Raw genomic sequence first — 21,242 nt, 5'->3', positions numbered from 1 at the left:
GAGTAAATAAAATGCTTCAGCCTTGTTTCTGAGGTTCTATATTAACTTCTGCAAATATTTACTGAACATCTCTATATGTCAAAAGTCTTCCTTGAGGAAATTAATGTCTGATTTTATCTTTGAAAACTAACAGCAGTTGGTCAGGTATATTTGTGTGTGCATATATGTGCATATGCACACATGCACACGTGTGTATGTATGTGTTGGAAGCAGTGGTGCAGAGCAGAGAGGCAGTTCCTGTTTAGAGAGGGGGCAGGGTGAGCAAAGGCACAACAGTGTAAACTTTTATGGTGTGTGAGGGAACTACAAGGAGTTTGGTGTGCAGAGGTGGTTGTGGAAGACTACAACCCATGGTAAGGAGTGTGGCCTTGATCTTTTAGGTCAGTGTTGTGCAATGTGCTTGCTGGAGCTCTAGGGCTTCTGTGGAGCCTTTGGAAAGAGAAGAAGAAGAGTTGTGGACCTTCAGGTTTTAAGGAGAGGAGGGAAGTGGTCTGAGTTGTTTCTCATGTCGACTACATGGCAGCTCTGTGAAAAGGAATGTGGCGGGGTCAGGTTTGGTAGCAGGAGGCCTGTGGGGAGCAGTGAAGGGAAGAAACAAAAGTGAACCAGAGACCATGCTTAGAAGGTGACATTGAGAGGACTTGGCCACAGAAGATGCATATGGTGTGAGGGAGAAAGAAATGGAGAAGACAAGGGCAACCTGCCTATTTCTGGCTTGGGAAGAAGAGGGTAGGTTTATTGGGGGTGCAAGATGAAGTAGCTTTCAGACAGGCTGCATTGGAGGTGCACTTTGGCTGCCCCGTTACGCCCCTACTCTCAGGTATTCCCCACTTCTTCACAAGTGGAACCTATTGCACTGGTCACAGCTCTATTACCTCCCCTCCCCCGCAGCCCCTCTTAGTCCAGACCCCTCCTGTGAGAGGGCTTGTGCTTCCCTCTGACACTGAAAATCCCATCTGCCCCACCCCTGGCTCCTACTCAGACTCTTCTCCCTGACCCCTGCACAGCCTCTATTACCTCAGCTCTAGTTAATGATGCCTCCTTCAAACGCCTTTGGTATTTATGGTTTCCACCAATTGGTTTATAGCTGTTACAGATTATTTGGTGTTGTTTGGTGTATTTCAAATGCATTAATTTTATCCCTCTAATGAAGTAGCAAGTTCCTTAATGACAGGGGCCTCATATTACTCTGTATCGCCATAACACCTAGTATAGTTCTAAGAATACACCTGGTTGCACAGTGGATGTGCAGAATCATACAACATTTGAACTTGAGGCAGGAGTTTTCAAACTTGCCTGTGTATAAGACACATCTCAGGAGTGCATTCAAATTCAGGTGTTTGCTCCAGGGGTGGTTCTGATGCTCATGGCTTTTAAAAAATACCTAGAGAGACTCTGACTTAAAAGAATCTTACAGATTAACCTAATTCTGCCACTTCACAGAGAGGAAACTAAGATTCAGAGAGCAAGTGTCTTGCCAGTTTCCTAGGTTGTCTAGTGGCAGACCCAGGACTGGATCCAAGACCCCAGCTCTTGGCCCAGTGATAGTTCCCCACCATCCTACTTGCTATTCCACCTTATTAAAAAAATGCCTTTCTAAGAACCGAAATCCTCTTCAGAAGAATAAAGCAACATTTTATTTCACTTAAAGTTCAAACATTGCCAGGATGAGATACGTTGAGATACATCTGCCATCCTTGACCTCTAGGAATGTCCAACCTTAGGTATTAGGAGAAAAGAGAACTACTCTGCTTTAAGAGAACCCTAGAGGGAAGATGTGGGCTGTGGCTTGATTGGTTAGATTCCCTTTTAGTAGCAAAGAAAACATCTGGGTGATGATAAACTGAGCCTACTTTTGTACAACTTATGTTTTTATATTTCTTGTAGAAGCATGTCAATAATAAAAAAGAAATATAACTTGTTTTCAGTGCTGCCTAAATATAAGTGTCTATGTGGATGTGTGTTAGTAGTTTAGATAGTAAATATAAGTGTCTATGTGAGTGTGTGTTGGTAGTTTGGATAGTAAATATAAGTGTCTATGTGAGTGTGTGTTGGTAGTTTGGATAGTAAACAGGCTTGTTGGTTTCCTTTGGCATCCTCGAGTATTAAGTAGAGAAATATGGAATGTCATTTCAAGCCACTGTTTTTATGTATTCACTCTTCGAAAAAAATTAACAATGGCTGTGATGCAGTCATGGGGGACCTGCAGTCTGTCAGCAAACCTGAAGTGGCTCCAGATGAGAAATGTGGGCCGTGTGTACGGTCAGTGAACGCAAGGATTCTCCCTGTTGGTCTTCCCCATTTCTTTCCGTTGCAAGTAACAGACACAACATCATCTATAATAATCTTTTTCCCCCTGTAAATTATATCACTTTTTAAAATTAGTAGTGACTTTTTTTAAAATTGAGGTTTAAACTTACCTTTCTCTTATGACTAAGGATGATGCGCATCTTTTGATGTGCTTATTGGCTATACAAATATCTACTTTTGTGAAGTGCGTCCAAATCTTTTACTCTCTTTTAAAATTGGGTTGTTTCTCTTATTACTGAGGGGTATGAGTTCTTTTAATAGTTATGTTAATATTTTAGATACAACTAATTTGTTAGATACAAATTATAAATATTCCTCTCTCCCCCCAAAATATAGATAGTGTTGGAAAGAGAGATTGGGGGAGTGCCAGTGACATAGCATAGATGGATTTCAGTACGACTTTTTTTTTCAATCCTCACCCAAGGATGTGTTTATTGATTTTGGGGTGGGGAGAAAGAGAGAGAAAGAGAAACATTGATGTGAGAGAGAAGCATCTGCCGGGGGTCAAACCCACAACCTTTAGGTGTGTGTGATGATGCTCCAACCAGCGGAGCCACCCCGCCAGCCAGGGCTCAATACAACTTTTGATAAATTCTCTAATGAATGCTTTGAGGACAATGTAAAGAAAAGTTAGTTAGACCCTGGCCAGTGTGGCTCTGTTTGTTGAAGCATCATCCTATGAACCCAAAAGTCTCGGGTTCCATTCTTGGTGAGGATACATGCCTGGGTTGTGAGTTTGGTCCCCAGTTGGGTGCAACTGATAGATGTTTCTGTCTCACATCAATGTCTATCTCCCTCTCGACCCCTCTCTCTAAATGTGTTCTTGGGTGAGAAAAAGAAAACCAGAAGAAAAGTTAGTTAGATCTAATTATTAGAAGGTTGGCAGGTGCTTGGAAAAACCGAAGCCAAAGTCTTGTCGATAATTTACTGTTTCCTGGGGCAGCTCTCATGTACCACAAGGTGGGTCTGCCCTTGGACTGTTGATGATTTTCCATTAGTGATGGGGTGGAAATTATAAGGATGTGTATGCTTGTTCAATAGAAGATAATGTTTGATTAATTAGTGCTTTCAAAAATTGAAACCGTCTGCCCTGCAAAACAGTGTGTGCCGGAAGCATTTAAGCAGTGCCTTTATGACCATCTGTTGGAGATGCTTTGGGAATCCCTGCTGGGGGGGGGGGAATTGAACTAAATTATGTTTAAATTCTTTTCTAACCCCAAGGTTCTATTAGTGTACCATAAAAGTATTTTGGCTTTATGATTATGAGTAAAGTTTTTTTCTTGGAATTCATTGTAAATCCCTGACTTACAAAGTTGAAAACCTGGAGCTACTCAGGTATCTTGAGCAGTTGGTGTTGGGCCAGGGAAACGTACATTCATGTGATAAACACGTCTTCAGACAAGTGGGACTTTCAAGGAGGTGAGTGAATATATGCAAAGGAGCACTGTCAACATTTTTCAGGCGTGCTGATTTCATCTTTGAAGGACTCACTAAAAGTAGAAGATGGAGAAAAAAATGCAGATGTAGAAATTGAAAGCTTAATGGAGCCAATTTTCTTCTAGTCGGATGTCTTTAGCTGAGTGGTCTTTGAAGGAGCTTGCTAAGAACCCAGGCCATCTCCCCTGAGGCAGGATGGATGAAGTAGGGGCAGAGGGTATTTTCCATTCCTCCTTCCCTCCCTCCCTTTCCCTCCCTCCCTTTCCCTCCCTCCCTCCCTTCCTTCCTTCCATCCTCCCTTCCCTTCCCTTCCCCCCTCCCTCCCACCCTCCCTCCTTTCTCTCTCTCTTTCTCTCTTTCCATTTATTTATATATTTTTATTTGGAAATTTTTATATCAGTACAGTGAAACTAAATTTTAAAAGACACTGCATGTCATTACTTTGGATATCATTAGTTTATCATAGAAGACACATGAAAATTATTTACGTGACGAAAGACTTCAGTACTTCAGTGGAATGGGCTGCGTCCCATGATGCCATTTCAATAGTGGTTTATTTCAGTCTATAAACTTTCCAAGAATGTCACCATCTCTAAATAAGAAATAATCCTTGTCCTCTAGAACTACTTTGGTTCCTCCATATTCTGGAAGAACTTTATCTTCAACTTGCACGCTAACTGGTTGAATCTCCCCACCCCTTCCTTTGGAGCCCCATCCAACAGCTACTACAGTTGCTTGCAGTACTTTTCCTTGAGATTTTCCTGGAAGCATAATGCCTCCTTTGGTTACAGTTTCTGCAGCACACCTTTCAACCAACACATGGTCAAAGAGGGGCAGAAACTTTCTAAATGCTTGCCTGCCATGACTCTGGCTGCCAGAGTTTGTACTTTGCTCTCGGGCTGTGGCCGTGAGGAGAGACCAGCAGTTGGGCCCGTGGGACACGTGAACTTGGGAAAAGCTCCATTTCTTTCTCATAAACGCCCTTCGTGAGGCTATACAAGGGAATGTTCTGATAATTTTTTATAAGACTGGCAAAAGTAAAATACAGTGAATTTTTAACTAGTTGCCCTACTAACTACCTTCTGTGAGATATCTTACTTCATTTGGAAGGAATTTTAGAATTTCTAGCATTAATGATTTCATTTTTTAAACTTGAATCCAAATGGCACAGGCTTCTTAAATGTCTGAAGCAAGTTTCCAAAATGTTGAAGGAAAAGGTCCTGTGAGGGAGAGGCAGGCCAACTCCTGATTCAGCGGTGGGACGACATTTGGCGTGTGCTGGTCAGAGGCTGATGCTGCTGGGCTAAGGCCTGGGCTGAGGTGCGGTGCCCTGGACTTCCAGGTGGGGCACTGAGGAGAGGACTTCCCATCTCTCCATTTCCCTCCAAAGGGTATGTGGAGCTAAGGCAGGTCATACGAGCAAGAAGAACAGAATTCTGTATTGGCAATAAGGCAGCTTCTTGGGTGATGATGAGCTGTTGGCATCCTCTGTGAGAGCAAAGAATGTGGGACTTCACTCTGACCCTGTTATTAATGAACTTCTATGAAGTATTTTGGGCATACTGAAATGCATTAAAAATAAAGTAGCAAAACTCACGTACCTACCACCCAACTTAAGAAATAAAACATTAACAAACACTTGAACACCCTCATATGTTCCTCTATGATCTGACCACCCCCTCCTCTCCCCTCCCCTCCCCATCCCCTCTCATCCCTTCCCCTCCCTCTCCTTTTCAAGGAAATCACAATCCCAACTTCCATACCCTTCATTTTTGGGGTGAGGAAAATAAGGCCCAGAGAGGTTGGGAACCAGCCAATTTCAGACTAGTGGGAACCACAAAAATGCCTTCTGCTTCTTTCCATGGGGGAACAGTTCACTGTCAGTAAATGTGTATTGCTTCTCAGCCTTTAGGGTATAGTCAAATATGGAGTGTATAAAGAGTCGGCTTAGAGCTGACTCTTGTGTTTCCTATAAGCTGGTTAGCTCCACAAAGTGAGCAATGGAAAATTGAAGGGAAGGAATTTTAGCCAACACTTACTTGTTCAGAATCTTGGGATGGTACAGTAAGATTTATAAGTGGATACTTTATATCTGTTTGGGGACAGTCAGTGTGCAGGCTGTTTAGAATCAAACTGCAGCGGGTGGTCCCAGAGGTGGCTCTGGTCTATGAAGTAAACCAGCAGCACGGTCGAGCCCCTTTCAGAAGCCTCCTCTCCATATGTACCCATGCAAACATTCAATGTCTCCTCTAAGTCTTTAGGAACACTCTCCTGCTGGAATGAAAAATACCATTTTAAAATATTCCCCTGGAAAATGTCAGGGTATTTAAAAGCTTCCTGGGAGAAATGAAAGTTAGTGTGATAAACATATGTTTTCTGATGAATGAGAACCTTCAGGATTGATGTAGTCCCATTTGTTTATTCTTTCCTTTATGTCCCTTGCTCTAGGGGACATATCAGTGAAAATATTGCTGTGTGGAATATCTGAGGCTTTCCTGCTTATGTTCTCCTCTAGGACTTTTATGGTGTCATGACTTATATTTAAGTCTTTTATCCATCTTGAGTTTATTTTTGTGTATGGTGTAAGTTGGTGGTCGAGTTTCATTCTTTTGCGTGTAGCTGTCCTGATCTCCCAACAGGGTGGGGCAGGGGACAATGGTGGTGGGAAAATAGGGACAACTGTTCTTCAACAACAATTAAAAAAAAGAAGTACTTTCATAGTTTTAAAGCAGATGCTATTAGAGGGAGAAGGTGGGGACTGGACGAAAGAAAAAGAAGGATTAGCCAAAGAACATACATACATGACCTGTGGACATGGACAATGGTGTGGGGGTTGCCTGAGGGAGCAGGGGAGGGGCCTGGGTGAGAGAACGCTAAGGGGGGGGGGGGAATTGGGATGATTGTAATAGTATAAACAATAAAATATTTTAAAAATAAAAAGGGAAAAGGGACAAATCTTAAAAAAAAGAACTGTAAGGATTGAAGAAAAAATATAATTTTGGAGCAATTAAATTTTAATAAAATTAAGAGAGCAAATAAGATTACTTTCTTCCTGCTGATAGAATGACATATAATTGTGAAATTCTAGAGGAAGTGCAGGTGTTTTTCTCATTTTTATTTATAGATGTTTAACAGCCTGTGCTTTACACTGTCACTTAAAAAAAAATAACAGCTAACAATTTTCACCTAGCACCAATTTACAGACATTTGAAAAGGTGGTGTTTTTGGAGAAAATGTGCTGTTGATCACCGGATCAACCACGAGATTTAATTTTATCCAGCAGGCTGACATTAAATCTCTGTAAAAGTGATCAAACAAAACTTTGAAAAACAAGTGCTCTATATGAAGAACATCGATGGGTTCTTTATTAAAGAAGGGAGCTGTGGGTTTCTGAATCAGCCACCCCGGAAACGGGCAGCAAGAAGTCACACTGCCCCATTTGCCCACCCGTGCTCACCAGCTGAAATGCCCAGTCCCACCCGGGTCGATTTGAGAACTCATTATTGTGTTTATCAGTATTCTCTGTGTTTCTCCTAAAACAGATAAGAAAGTACAATCTTTCCACTCTCTGTGTAGGAAGCAGTATTTCCCCTTTTCACACTGAAATTGTAATGTCTTTCCAGGATTGATAAGAGCTATTTAAGCCCTCCATTTCAGGCTTGGCGTTTTTGCTTTTGTTTTTCAGACTGTTTATTCGATGGCTCCATTCCCTTTCCCACAGTTGGCAGAGTTGAGGGAAAAATACACCTACAACATTACACCATTCCCAGCTACAGTTAAACCCACCTCCATTTCTGGGTAAAGTCACTTTTTTTCCCCTCTTGTTTTCATAATAGAAGACTTAATACCTTAATTTATTATTGTAACTTAATAGTTGTTATGCCTTAGAAATATATTCAAAGTAGTTTGGTACTTAAAACCTGTATGTTTTTAAGGTGTTGATTTAAACTCAAGAGAGTGATTTTTAAAAGTATACTTTCTAAGGAAAATTAGAATGTAAATTGAAGCACATTTAACAACCCTGCAACTTATTTTAAAATATCAAATATTAAAAATCCCAATAATTAAAATAGTGTAGAACTGGTACATAAAGAAACAGATGAGCTAATTTAAATTACTGTAAAGACCAGAAATTGACAAATATACATATAGGAATTTAGAATATGAAAACTTGGCATATCAAATCAATAGTGAAAAGATATATTATTTAGTAAATGGTGTTAATGAGACCTAATCTGGAAAGAAATAAATTAGAGTCTTCTTTCACATCATATATCAGGATACATTTTATATAGATGAAAGAACTAAATGGAAAAAAATGAACATACAAAGTTCCAAGATGGCAGAGGAGTAGGTGAAAACCACATGAACCTCCTCCCAGGACCAGTCTGGAATTACAGTTAAGTTGTAGAGAAATCATTCTGAATAATGAACTGAGCACTAGCTGGAGAGAGCCTGACAACCACAGACAGACAGAAGAAACCACTTCACCACAGCTAGGCTGGCAGGGAGTGCGGAGGAGGCGCAAGAGGGCTGGCTGGGCTCTGATAGGCAGCAGCTGAAGTTCCAGATATTTCAGCAGCTAGGGGGTTCCCCTTGAGAAATGTGGGGTCTAAATCCCAAGCTGGGCCCCCCAGCCTACAGCACCAGAGCCATAAAGGAACCCAGATAACATCCAGCAATGAAAAGCAGCAATGTTTCTCTCTGCCAGTGAAAGATGGCTAGAGACTCAGAGAGCCTTTTAAAGGGCCAACACACAAAATTTCGTTTGCAGCCACTTACTCTGGGCTCTGGCAAAGCGAGGACACAAGGGACTAGAGACAGTTGAGGAGAGTCTGGGCTTGGTGGCTCTGGGGAGAGAACTGAAGGAACAGCCACCAGGATCTTTGTGCTGACTCATTCCCCATACTGCAGAAGCCGTCTCTCTCAGGCAGAGAGCACTCCTCTCCAAGTGGCATCGGCCTGAGGAGAAGCAATAGTCCTGTGCGCAGGAATTATTCTGCCCCAAAATGTGGTGCTTAAGCTGATCACAGCTTGATTGGTTTAACAGCTAAGTTGGAAAATACAAAGAAGCAGCCAAATAGGGAAGACAAAGAAATAGACACCAAATGAAAGAACAAGAGAATCCTCTAGAAGAACTAGTTGAAGTGAAGGCAAGCAATTTATCATATAGAGAGTTTATAGTAATGATTATAAGGATTCTCAACAGCATGGAAAAAGACATAGAAACCATGAAAAGGACCAGTCAAAATAAAGAATGCAATACCTGAAATAAATAGTACAGCAGAAGGAATAAACAATAGGTTAGATGAACAGAGGATCAAATCAGTGATTTGGAAGACAAGGTAGAAAAAACAATCAGGCAGAGCAGCAAAAGCAAAAAAATTTAAAAAGTGAGAAGACCTTAAATATTTTGGATAACATGAAATGGATATACCCACTTTCACCATTCTTATTCAATATAGTATTGGGAGTCTTAGCCACGGCAATGAGACAAGAAGAAGAAATAAAAGCATCCAAATTGGAAAGGAAGAAATAAAACTGTTTTTATTTGCAGATAACATGATACTGTACATAGATAACCTCAAAGACTCCACCAAGAAACTATTAGAAATGATAAATGAATTCAGCAAAGTAGCAGGATACAAAATTAATAACCAGAAATCAGTTGCATTTTTATATGTCAATAACAAACTAAGGGAAAGAAAAATTAAGAAAACAATCCTATTCATAATTGTTTCAAAAAGAATAAAATACCTAGGAATAAACATAACCAAGGATATAAAAGACCTGTGTATGGAAAATTATAAGACACTGAAGAGAGAAATTGAAGAGGATACAAATAACTGGAAACACATACTGTGTTCATGGATAGGAAGAATTAACATTATTAAAATGTCCATACTACTCCAAACAATCTATACATTCAACACAATTCCTATAATATTCCAGTGATGTATTTCAAAGAACTAGAACCAATATTTCAAAAATTTATATGGAACCACAAAAGGCCCCACATAGCAACAGCAATCCTGAGAAAGAAGAACAAAGTTGGAAGAATCATACTATCTAATGTCAGACGATACTGTTTAAGGCCATAGTAATCAAAACAGCCTGGTACTGGCATAAAAATGGACATGTAAATTAATGGAACAGAACAGAGAACCCAGAAATAAACCCACATCTTTATGGTCAATTTATATTTGACAGAGGAAGCAAGCGCATACAATGGGCTAAAGATAGTTTATTCAATACATAGTGTTGGGAATATTGGACAGATGTGTGTAGAAAAATGAAACCAGACCACCATCTATACAAGAATAAATTCAAAATGTATCGAAGACTTAAGTATTAGACCCAAAACCATAAAAATCCTAGAAGAAAACGTAGGCAGCAAAATCTAGGACATTGCTCGTAGCAATTTTCTATTGATTATATCTCCCAAGGCAAGGGAAACAAAAGAAAAAAATAAACACATGGGACTACATCAAACTAAAAAGTTTTTGCACAGCCAAGGAAATCATCAGCAAAATAAAAAGGCAGCCCACAGAATGGGAGAACATATTTGCCAATACATCTGATAAGGGGTTAATATCCAAAATTTATAAAATACTGACAAAACTCAAAACCAAGAAAACAACCCAATTGAAAAATGGGCAAAGAACCTGAATAGACACTTCTCCAAAGAGGACATACAGATGACTAATAGACATGAAAAGATGCTCAGTGCCACTAATCATTAGAGAAATGCAAATTAAGCCACAATGAGATACCATCTCTCACCTGTCAGAATGGCTATCATCAATAAATTAACAAACAAGTGCTGGTGAGGATGTGGAAAAATGGGAACCCTTTTGCCCTGTTGTTGGGAATGCAAACTGGTGCAGTCACTATAGAAAGCAGTATAGAGATACCTCAAAAAATTAAAAATGGATCTATCTTTTCACCCAATGATCCCATTTCTGGGAATGTGTCCTAAGGAACCCAAAACACTAATTTGAAAGAATATAAGCACCCCCATGTTCATTGCAGTGTTATTTACAATCATCAAGATATGGAAGCAGCCCATGTGTCCATCAGTAGATGAGTGGATAAAACAACTATGGGATATTTACACAATGGAATACTACTTGGCCATAAAAAAGAAAATTTTACCCTTTGTGACAGTATGGATGGACCTGGAAAATGTTATGCTAAGTGAAATAAGCCAGTCAGAGAAAGATAAATACCATATGATTTCACTCATATGTGGAATCTAATGAACAAACTGAAGTAACAAGCAGAACAGAGACAGACTCAGATGGAGACCAGATGACAGCTCATGGTGGGGGAGGTTAGCGGGTGGAGGGACTGAGCAAAAAGGAAAAAGGACTCGTGGACGTGGACAACAGTGTGGTGATTGCTGGGGGGAGGGGCACATAAGGGGACTAAATGGTAATGGAAAAAATACAATAAAGATAAAAAAGAAAAAATGAAATAAAATTAGCAGAAGAAAATGTGGAAGAATGTCTTTAGTTCTTCAGAACTGGGAAGGTCTTAATAGTGGACTCAAAATAAAAAAAATAAAGGAAAAAAATTAAGTACTTAAAAAATAATTTTCTGTGTGACTGAAAACAAAACAGAACAAAATAGAATATCCAAAGCAGACAGTAAAATATTTGTAACTGAGCTCTCTCATAGATAATGTTCCACCTAACTGAAAAATGATGAGACTAGGTAGTTTATGTAAAAAGCAGCATCACTTGTACTAAGAGAAATTTAGCATGTAACTCAATTGAGATTCTGTTATTTTATTGATCAGCTTAACAAAAATTCAAAAGGTTGATGTGCACTCTCTTGATAAGGTGATAGGGAAACGAAGACATTGCTGGTGAGAAGTTAGTTACTACGGGATTTGTGGCAGGCAATTTGGCAGTATTTGCCAAAATTAGTAATGCATATATTCTTTGACCCAGCAATTCTGCCTTTATGAATTATTCCACAGATATAGTTGTACACATGCAAAACACAGCATGTATAGGTTATTGATTGCAGCCTTGTTTATAATGGTGTAATATCGAAACCACTCAAGTGTGCATCGTGAGTGTGTGGTTCCCTAAAATGAGCCACAAACATACAGTACAGTACAGCTGAACAAGAATGGATGAGGAAGGTCTCTACACATATGGAGAGAGTTCTCAGGTGAACAAAAGCAAGGTGTAGATGGGTGTATACAGCATGCTAACAATATTTATACAAAAAAGGAGAAAAGTAAGACTATATAGTCATATTTTCCCCATGCATAAAGAAGCTGAAGAATAAGTAAGAAGCTAGTGGTATTCACATGTGGGTATTAGGTGGGGCAGCTGGGCAGAAGTTGGATAGCAATGAGAGAGAGATTTTTTACATATACAAATTATATATGTCATTTAAACCACATGACTATGTGACTTATTTTTTTTAATGCCAGTATTTTCTTTGAATATTTATTTTTCTTTATGTTTTCCAAGACGACATGGGAAGGTCAGAGACAGTGATGAAGAGAATGACCCAGATGATGAAGATGCTATTGCTAATGCTGTGGGGTGTCTTGGACCTTTCAGTGGGCTCCTGGCACCTGAACTTCAGAAGTACCAAAAGCAAGTTAAAGGTAAAGGGTGGCTGTCTATTTAGATGGTCGCAGTGTGTTAGTTCACTCTAGCAGGGATGTTATTCTTGTGTGCTATAAATTCCTATTGTGTCCTGAACTGGTTACCTGTATTAAAGGTCTTTATTAAAAGAATCTTTTCTGTCACTTTATCATTTAGTAGGATTTCTCTGTGTTGTATGTTGCATGCAGAATACAGTTATTTTTTATGGTGAGTTTGCCCCACTCATCTGATTCAACTTTGCATGCCCAGCTCCTTAGGGGAGAACCTAGAATATAATAGATGCTTACTGTATTCTGTTTGAGTTTAATTGAATTCACTCTAGACTGGTTTCTCTTGCAGTATAGAAATACCCTCTGAATCTAAAACATTGTGGTGGCCTGTGCTTGGATTTGAGTGACAAGAAATTCATTGTCTCATAAAACATCCTGTTAGATTTCTCCACTTAGCCTATGGTTTCCAGTTGCAAAGAGATAACCTCCACCTCCAGTTCTATTAACAGTTTGTGTTTTTGGAACAAAACAGAATGAGTCTACTTCCCTTTCGGCTGGATTGCTTTTCAGATCTTTGAGGACAGCCATAATGTCCCCAAAACCTTTTTCCACAGCCCAAGTTTAGACTTTCTTTAAGCATTTCTCATAAGATATGACTTTTAGAACTGTTAATATTCTATAAACTCACTTCTAAATGTCCTGCAGTTTGGTAGTGCCCCCTGTGAAATGTGGTGCTCTGAATCAAATGCCAGGTTATCTTTGTTTTTTTCTCCCACAGAACAGATGTCCTGTGGTCTAGACATTGTTGGTAACGAACTCTTTTGCAGCAGTTTGATGGTCTGTTACTGTGTTCTTTCCCATCTTGAGTGGCAGTTCTTCCCTTGGGAAATTTATTTTAGGTCTTCAGTGTGTAGACCATTCTCCTTGCTAAAAAGGGGACAGAAATAAAACAGATGTCAGATACCTTTGCCTTGTCCATCACCTGCTAACTTTATACTACCTTCTCAAAGTCATGGGGCTGTCTTCTCATTTTCGTTCCTTAGGAGTTTTCTTCTTCATCTTCATCTTCTTTTTCCTCCTCCCTTTGCTCCGCTTCTTCATCATTGTCATCATTGCCATCATTGCTGTCTTTTTCTGTCTCCATCTTCTTTCTTCGTTTTAATTCCTCCTCCTCTTCTGCTTCGTTGCTGTCATTATTGCTGTCTTTTTCTTCAACTTTTTCTTTGTCTCCTTTATCTTCATCTTTTTGTGTTAGGTGTTTTCCCTAAGCCTTAGCTTGTTTTGCATTTTAACCTGTTTTGTGGTTTGCGTTCATACTCTTGTGTGCATGTCCTCGGTAAGTACTTTCCTCTCATCTTTTTAAAAGGCTTTTAAAAATGTGAACCCAACAAGAGCCCTACTGATTTCCTAGTGCCGTCCACCCTCTCTCTTGTTGCCTGGATTTCAGCTTTTGGTTTCTAGCCATGGGATTGATGTAGATTTTAACTCTAAAATTTTTGAGCCTGCATTTCTGAAGCCTGAGCCTGCGCCCCATTTCCCCTGTCCTTCTTTCTGTGGAGTTCTGTGCTGCAGAACGAGTTCTGTGCTGCAGGACGACACGATCACTTTCTCCGAACTGTCATCATCAGTCTTTTAGTTGGTTTTACTTAAGTTCAGATGTGCTGGTCCCCTTTTAATTTTCTTCTCTTTGCACAAGTGTTTTCAGCAAAAAAAAAAAAAGGGAGTAAACTTATCAGATGTTTAGCCTTCTGAATAATACTTTCAGCGGTTATTAGAATAGTTGGAATCCCTGATAATCTTTCTCTTTGAGCCGGGCCTCAGGCCAGTTTCACACACTGGGCCAGAGCAGTCTCGGGTGCCCCCTGCCTGTGCAGCCTGTGCAGCCTGTGAGCGCCCTTTCACACAGCTCTCGTTTCTCTTGCTTACACGCTACCTCAGTTTTATTTCAGGGGCAAATCCGCTAGTCGTAGGCGTCACAGGAACAGAAACCACACCAGGCGTAACACACACAGTATATGGTCAGGAAGTTGTGTTAAATGAATAAAAACATTCACTTCTAGTGGTAGAGTGTCTTGAAGTTTTGATAATTTCATAGAATGTGTTGATGCTTTTAACTTAAAAACTCACTTTTAATGACAGATTAAACTCTATAAACTATCAATCCCTTATAAATCTTCCTGCATTTATATGGAAACCTGAACAATGACTTGACATCCAGAGTAATATTTTTCCAAGGGCATTTAAGAAAAGAACAGTGATTTTTTTCCTAGAAACAATCTTATGTCTATATAATGAAGAAAATGGTAATAAAATCAAACAGTGAGCCCACACTGCTTATTTCAGACCCACAGTTAGGCTAATAAGAAAATGCAGAAATACTTCCAGGACTAAATTAAAACAAGCACTAGACAATTTCTAGTGTACATTTTTTTATGTGGTTTAGAATTTTCTGGAGATTATGATGCAACTTTGGGTTATAGTGCAATCTGTTCCCCTTTAGTTCCGTTCTCCTCCACTGACACAGTCTCCTCGTCTCCTCCCTCGAGCACAGAACCAAATGAAGAGCAGAGTCTGAGATCTAATAACATTGCGGAGCTGAGCCCAGGAGCAATTAATTCCTGTCGAAGCGAATACCACGCAGCCTTTAACAGTATGATGATGGAGCGCATGACCACAGACATCAGTGCGCTGAAGCGGCAGTATTCTCGGATTAAAAAGAAGCAGCAGCAGCAGGTGCATCAGGTGTACATCAGAGCAGGTAATGTGATTCTTTGAACCCATTTCAACTCTGTGTTCAGCTTGCGAAAGGAAGAACAGATATTCCTAGGATGGCCTCGGGATTACCACTCCCTGCAGCTCAGCATCCACAAAGGCAGCTGGCACGAGGTGATAGCAGGTTTAGCATCTCACTTTTAATTTTATTTTATCAGGCTTCGAAGAAGAAGAAGACCATGGGTTCTTTTTAGGTCCCAAGGACCAGGCAATGGATGGTATTAAACACATCTTTGCTGTGTGTGCTTGTGGAGATGGGTTTTATAAATGATTAGAATGGTATTAAAGCCAAACAATCCTTGGACTTGAGATGTTTGGGAGCTATTGCCTCTGAAATTCCAGGCATTTGAAAACAGCATTTAGTGATCTGCACATCAGGAAATTAAGCTATCCATTAGTCTCCCAGGAGGTAATGTAACAGATGTTGTGGTCCCGGAAAAAGGAGAAAGCCATCACTACGCCTCGCTGCGGGGCGAGCAGTGTCTCAGGACTTCGCTGAGGATGGTTGTAATGCAGCTGGAAATGCTCTTTTCCAAGGATTGTCAAGCTTCTTTTTGCTTTTTAATTCCAAAAATTCCAGTGAACAATCTGCTTTGTTGTTTCATATATGCTGATTTTGGAATTGATTTGTCTTGTTCTAAGTGAAATTCTAATGAAAATGATACCTGTTCAGAATTGCCCAAAATATAAATCGGACATGTCTTTAAGAGGCTTGTGAGCATGTGACTGATCTTGCACAAAAACTGATTTTATGTCCCACTTCTCAGGGATGGAGGGCAGCTTCTTAAAGATGCGTACTTTATCCTGAATCATTAAGAAAGCAACCACAAAATAAACTGACAGCTACAGCACTTTAATTTACAAAGCATTGGCACGTACATGTCCTCATTTGGTCCTTAAAGCAAATCTGTGAGGGAGGCAAGGACAGGTACTCCCACATCCTTTTAAAAGGTGAGGAAGGGTGATTCAGGAAGGCTTAGCAGTTGTCCAGGACTGTGTAGCTATAGCGAGTGGCCAGGCCAGCGCTAGAATCCTTGTGTTCTAATCCTTTGTGTAGTCCCTTTTCAATTGTACTGTGTAAGTCTTTCGGTGACATAGTGAACGGTCACCATTGGATGCTAAATTGGCTCAATGCTTGGTTCTCTAGTCAGGAGTCAGCAAACTGTGGTCTACAGGCCAAACGCTGCTTGCTGCCTGTTTTTGTAAATAAAGTTTTATTGGAATACAGGCATGACCATTGTTTACATGTTGTTTATGACGGGTTTTATACTACAGTGGCTAAAATATTTATAATCTGGTCCTTTATGGTAAAAGTTTGCCAGCCCCTGCTCTAGATCATGGTTTATTTGGTCATTTTTAGGGAGAGATTATTCTAGAGCATTGTTTCTCAAACTTCCCTGTACATAGGAATCACTTCAGAATCTGTTAAAATGAAGAGCCTGTTTTGGTAGATTTAGGGTGGGGCTGAGGTTATGCATTTTCAACAAGCCATTAGGTGATGTCACCACTGCTGGGTGGGGACCACACAGTGAGTTGAAAGGTGTTAGAGGAGGTGGGATGGGACAGGATTAGCAGCACAGGTGGAAACTGAACTTGAGCTAGATGAAACAGACCATCTCTTCTGAGACTTACAGGAAGGTGGCAAGGAAGCTGGTTGAAGTTTACAGAGGGCAGGAAGTTGAGGTTGTTCAGACCTGATAGCTTCTGTTTTCATGGAGAAATTGGAGCAAAAGTTCTTTTCTTGGGAGTAAGTTGAGGGTTGAGTAGGAGCTTAAAGAGAATAATGGAGATTTGGATGGGCTGTTGAAAGGAATGGCAGAGTGAGAGAAAAAGATCATTCAGCAGCATCAAGGACCTAACTAAATAGGAAGCTCTGAATTTAAAGGGCTATCAATCTACGTGGCCATGTGATTTTTCTCGCCCTGTAGCTTTTAGCAGCTCCCTTTTGGAAAAGAGAACGTGGATTGGGGATCCAGGTTGGGGTTTTGCCAGGCATGTGTGACAGAGGGAGAGGGATGCCAGAACGTGTGGTCGCTGGGGAGGCAGCATCCAAATGAGCAGCCATGCAGCCACCAGGGTGGGGGTTTCAGTGGGCCAAAGCTAGACAAGAAGTCCCTAGAGGATGGAAGGATGAAGGAAACAAAGTCTCAAGTTCCAAGGATCAAGAATCAAGGAATTGAAGTCCAGCACCCGGCAGAGTTCAAATGAGAGTCTGAGAGCTGGAAGAGCAAAGAGGAGAATATCAGAGTTGAGTGTTTTCCGTGTCATGTAGATCTAGGTGATAAGGTTTAGGATGGAACTGGGGAGGCTGAGAAGCTATGAGGCTGGGTCACTGAGACAGTAGTCACCGAAGGAGGTGGTGGGACACGGGGTGAGAGGAGACGGTTGTCAGCTCTTTCACTGAGGGTTGGTGTGTGACCAGAGGTAGAAGACAATAGTGGAGAAGTACAGAAGGAAGCTCAGCGGGGCGATGTGGATGTTGGAGGGAAGGTTACTCAGAGAGGGCAGAACCTTCTCCCTGCTCCTTCTGCTTGCTGCTGTTGTCTCTGGGGCCAAGTGTGTTTAAGCTTCACTGTGTAGGGGCCCGTCATGGCCTTAGGAGGAGGGCAACAATCCTGCCAACAGTGCCCTTCAGGAGAACAAAGCTTTTGAAGATTTCCAGTTTTCGACTGGCTTTCCAAGTCCATGGAGGGCTCACTGCTTTCTTATCCCTGGGACCAGACATTCGATAGCTGCAATTTTGCTACATTTTCCCCAACTTCTCATCACTGCTCTCATTCTGCTGTCTCTCGCTTCATAATACGCAGTGCATTCTTTTCCTACCTCTCAGAAACCAACTGCCGATAATCCATATGGTTGTAGTGTTTGACTTATTACTTTTAAAACATATTCAAAATTTTCTGGATAGAAGACCTCTGAGGTTGCTTCTCAGAGACAAAATCTCCTGGGAACATCATCAGGGCTCTGATGAGTCATGAGGGGTCACAGTCCAGTTCCTTCTTGCACCCTCAGCCCCTGGACTCTGCCTCTTTGAAGAGGAGGGAATAGGTGCCCCAGGCTCTGGGTTGGAATTCAGTTTTTGCTGCCTTCAGTCACATGACTCCGCCAGTACCTGGGGAATTTTGGGGAGAGGGTATGCGGATGATCTCTGTGTGATTCTGGTTATGGGAGGTGTGTGTTTTGCTTCTCTGGGGAACGTTTCACACACCCTTTCAATGCTTCTTTCAGACAAAGGACCAGTGACCAGCATTCTCCCGTCTCAGGTAAACAACTCTCCAGTTATAAACCACCTTCTTTTAGGGAAGAAGATGAAAATGTCAAACAGAGCCGCCAGGAATGCTGTCATTCACATCCCTGGTCACTCAGGAGGCAAACTGTCTCCTATCCCCTACGAAGACCTTAGGTCGAAGCTGAACTCTCCATGGCGAACTCACATCCGAGTCCACAAGAAGAACATGACAAGGACCAAGAGTCAGCCAGGCTGCGGGGACACCGTTGGGCTGATAGAAGAACAGAATGAGGGCTGCAAGGCTAACCGCCTGGGGGCAGCAGAGGCGTTTTCTTCCAGTTGTGCAGTGACCGCAGGAAGAGGAGGTGGCGGCGCAGAAGTCAGCACAGCAAGGACTGTCGAAGGGCAGTCTCCGGAGCCGGTGTTTGGAGACACTGATGTGTCTGCGGTCCAGGTGAAATTAGGAGCCTTGGAACTGAACCCAGGGGCTGCTGCTGCTGCTGCCACCGCCGCCGAGCCCCAGGGACACCCGCCCTGCCTGCAGCACTTCCCGGAGCAGCCTGATATCCCTGGAGAAAACAAAGCCACCAGCAGAGCTCCACAAGGCAGCCACCCGAAGACTCCCATCTTCAACCCCTTCCCCAGCGTCAAGCCGCTGCGGAAGTCAGCCACTGCCAGGAGTTTGGGGTTGTATGGTCCCACAGAACGAACCCCAACCCTGCACTTCCCTCACATGAGCCGGAGCTTCAGCAAACCCGGTGGCGGAAACAGCAGCACTAAGAAACGATGATTCCCAGAAATGCTTTATTGAGATTCAGCTTTTCACGGTGGTACGAGGGTTTCAGGTACATGGCTGCAGGAGGTTTTCAGTTGTCCAGTGAAAACGAATAGTTAGCTTCAGAGATGAACCGCATTCATACAAACGGGAATTGGAAGTTTTATCATGGGAGTAGAGTAGGGAATTTTCCTATCCACTGGTAACTGATATGGTGGATTCTTGTGGCAAAATAAATATTGTGGTTTTAAAATGTGAAGTTTTTCCAATTTTTCATCGTCAACTGTTTAGAAAAGACTTGTGTATCTAGACTGTTAACCCTTCTTCCTTCTTCCTGTTTCGAGGGCCTTCGGGGTCCCCAAAACTTCCAGTCTTTTGGGTGTTATCACACTCAAGCATGCACCACTACTTTGCTAGACAGAAACTGTGAAAAGAAAGTAAGTAGTTAGTTGCAAAAAAACTTCCCAATTTTCCTCTCCATGCCCTGTTGGGGGGATGTTTGTATGTGTGTTTTCCTTCAGTCGTTTCTTCTAGCCAGTCTCAAATTATTTTTTATCCTTATGCTAAAGTGCAGGAGAAAAATCTAGATAGCCTTTCCCTCACTTTCTATTTCTACGTGCAAAAGGAAGAAAACCTCTTTCCCTGGAAATGTAGGTGTGATCACTGACTTGAAGATCTTATGCAGAGAACACAAATGGGGTATGCACTTAGCAGCTGCTCGAAACAGCTTCCTCATTCCACTGAGCTTTCCCCAAGGTTCATTTTTTCCTCTTAATGGCGTGTGGGGCCCCAGTGGGGGATAACGTGATGGGCTCCATGCGCAGCTTGTCCCGTCTCCTCTGCTGTGCAGCTCGTTTACCGCCCAGCTCACCACTGCAGACGCAGCCAGGCCTCTGCTCAAAAGCCGTGACATACCCCCTGCAACTCTGTTACTTGAATTTTGTGCTTTTTTTTGGATTGGAATACTTTGAATACCTTGTTACTTGAACACTGCCTTTCTCTGGAGAAGGCCCCACTGCTTTCTAGCTCTCTTTCACCCAATCCTCCCCACGTCCCAGCAGGTCAGAGACAGACCTGTTATGGCCACTATGCAGAAGGGAACTGAGCCTCAGAGAGGTGAAGTTGCACTTCAGATACTCAAGGTAAATACTGCCAGTATTCAGCACGACTCAGCCACATTTCCTCCAGGGCAATAGGCGGGGTTAATGCTCTTTGTACACAGGTGCATTGGCTACATAGGTTCTGCCAAGCAAGACCAGGGAACTGTTCACTGCACTCCCTCCTGACTAGAGGGAACTTTCTCCACATCCTGACAGTCCTGTGACCGTGTTTCCCAAAGCCAGCTTGACCCCTTTTACCCCAACAGATAGTTCATTTTTAAACTGCTGCATGAAGTTGTCATGTGGCCAAATGGAAGGCTCACCCCTCACTCCCCTTCTCTCACCATCGTGAGAACAGACTCGGCATCTTTATCCTGTCTCTGGAAGACCACAGTCGTGCTTGCGGGCACAGTGCTGATGCAGTCAATGCTAATTTGAGCTAATTGGATTGCCATTCTGAAACCAAAGCTATAGGTTTAGACAGGGCTTTTACTATGAGGGGTATACATTTTTATAATAAAACAGAGAATGTGGTTGTGTGGGCTTTTCTGAATATGAAGCACAAGAGGACATATGCAATAGCAAAAAGTCATTGTATCCCTTTTGTGCTATTTTTACCCCCAAAGGAACTGAAGATGGTAAGCATGACTAACAGGATATTGCAGTTTTGGTCGTGAACTCCGTGCCACCTGAAGTTAGCATGTAGCTTCTTTAAAAAGCAGCCAGGCCCACAGCCTGTGTCTCGGGGAGGGTGGAAGTGGAGAGTTGGGCTTATTTTGCAAACCTCCCGGGACTGAGGCCTACTGCATTTCTCCAAGTTAAGCAAATGATATGACTCTGTCATCTGTTAAACCTGACAGATAAGAATGATTCCCCCTCATCTTCTTTTCTCCTCCCCCGTCCCAAGCGAGTCAGAATAGTCTCGTTCCCCTTGAGGGATGTCTGACTTGCATAGAGAATTGCTCTTTCTTCTCTAGAGTCAGCTCACAGCTCCCTGAG

At 41.9% G+C, this 21,242-nt stretch overlaps 2 protein-coding genes across 3 annotated transcripts in view; one reads left to right on the top strand and one right to left on the bottom strand.

Annotated features, from left to right (window-relative positions):
• LOC114513173 (TBC1 domain family member 30) overlaps nt 1–20,521 on the top strand; it is a 40,205-nt gene extending 19,684 nt beyond the window's left edge. The window contains exons 9-13 of one of the 2 annotated variants that reach the window (XM_036018718.1): nt 7,433–7,545; nt 12,237–12,376; nt 14,919–15,125; nt 15,298–15,357; nt 18,368–20,521. In XM_036018718.1, coding sequence (XP_035874611.1) covers nt 7,433–7,545; nt 12,237–12,376; nt 14,919–15,125; nt 15,298–15,357; nt 18,368–19,158 — 1,311 coding nt within the window. In that variant the 3' untranslated portion in view covers nt 19,159–20,521. The remainder of the gene's footprint in view (nt 1–7,432; nt 7,546–12,236; nt 12,377–14,918; nt 15,126–15,297; nt 15,358–18,367) is intronic. The other variant, XM_028532354.2, reaches the window with a different exon arrangement.
• LOC118499037 (10 kDa heat shock protein, mitochondrial-like) lies at nt 4,110–5,910 on the bottom strand. The gene has a single exon (XM_036018719.1). It carries the CDS (start codon nt 4,720–4,722, stop codon nt 4,306–4,308), a length of 417 nt encoding a protein of 138 aa, XP_035874612.1. The 5' UTR covers nt 4,723–5,910; the 3' UTR covers nt 4,110–4,305.
• Nucleotides 20,522–21,242: the final 721 nt, after the last annotated feature.

The sequence above is a fragment of the Phyllostomus discolor genome, chromosome 2, assembly GCF_004126475.2.
Source record: "Phyllostomus discolor isolate MPI-MPIP mPhyDis1 chromosome 2, mPhyDis1.pri.v3, whole genome shotgun sequence".
Taxonomy (NCBI): Eukaryota; Metazoa; Chordata; class Mammalia; order Chiroptera; family Phyllostomidae; genus Phyllostomus; species Phyllostomus discolor.
The sequence above is the reverse complement of the archived record's forward strand: the minus strand, read 5'-3'. Positions and strand labels throughout refer to the sequence as shown.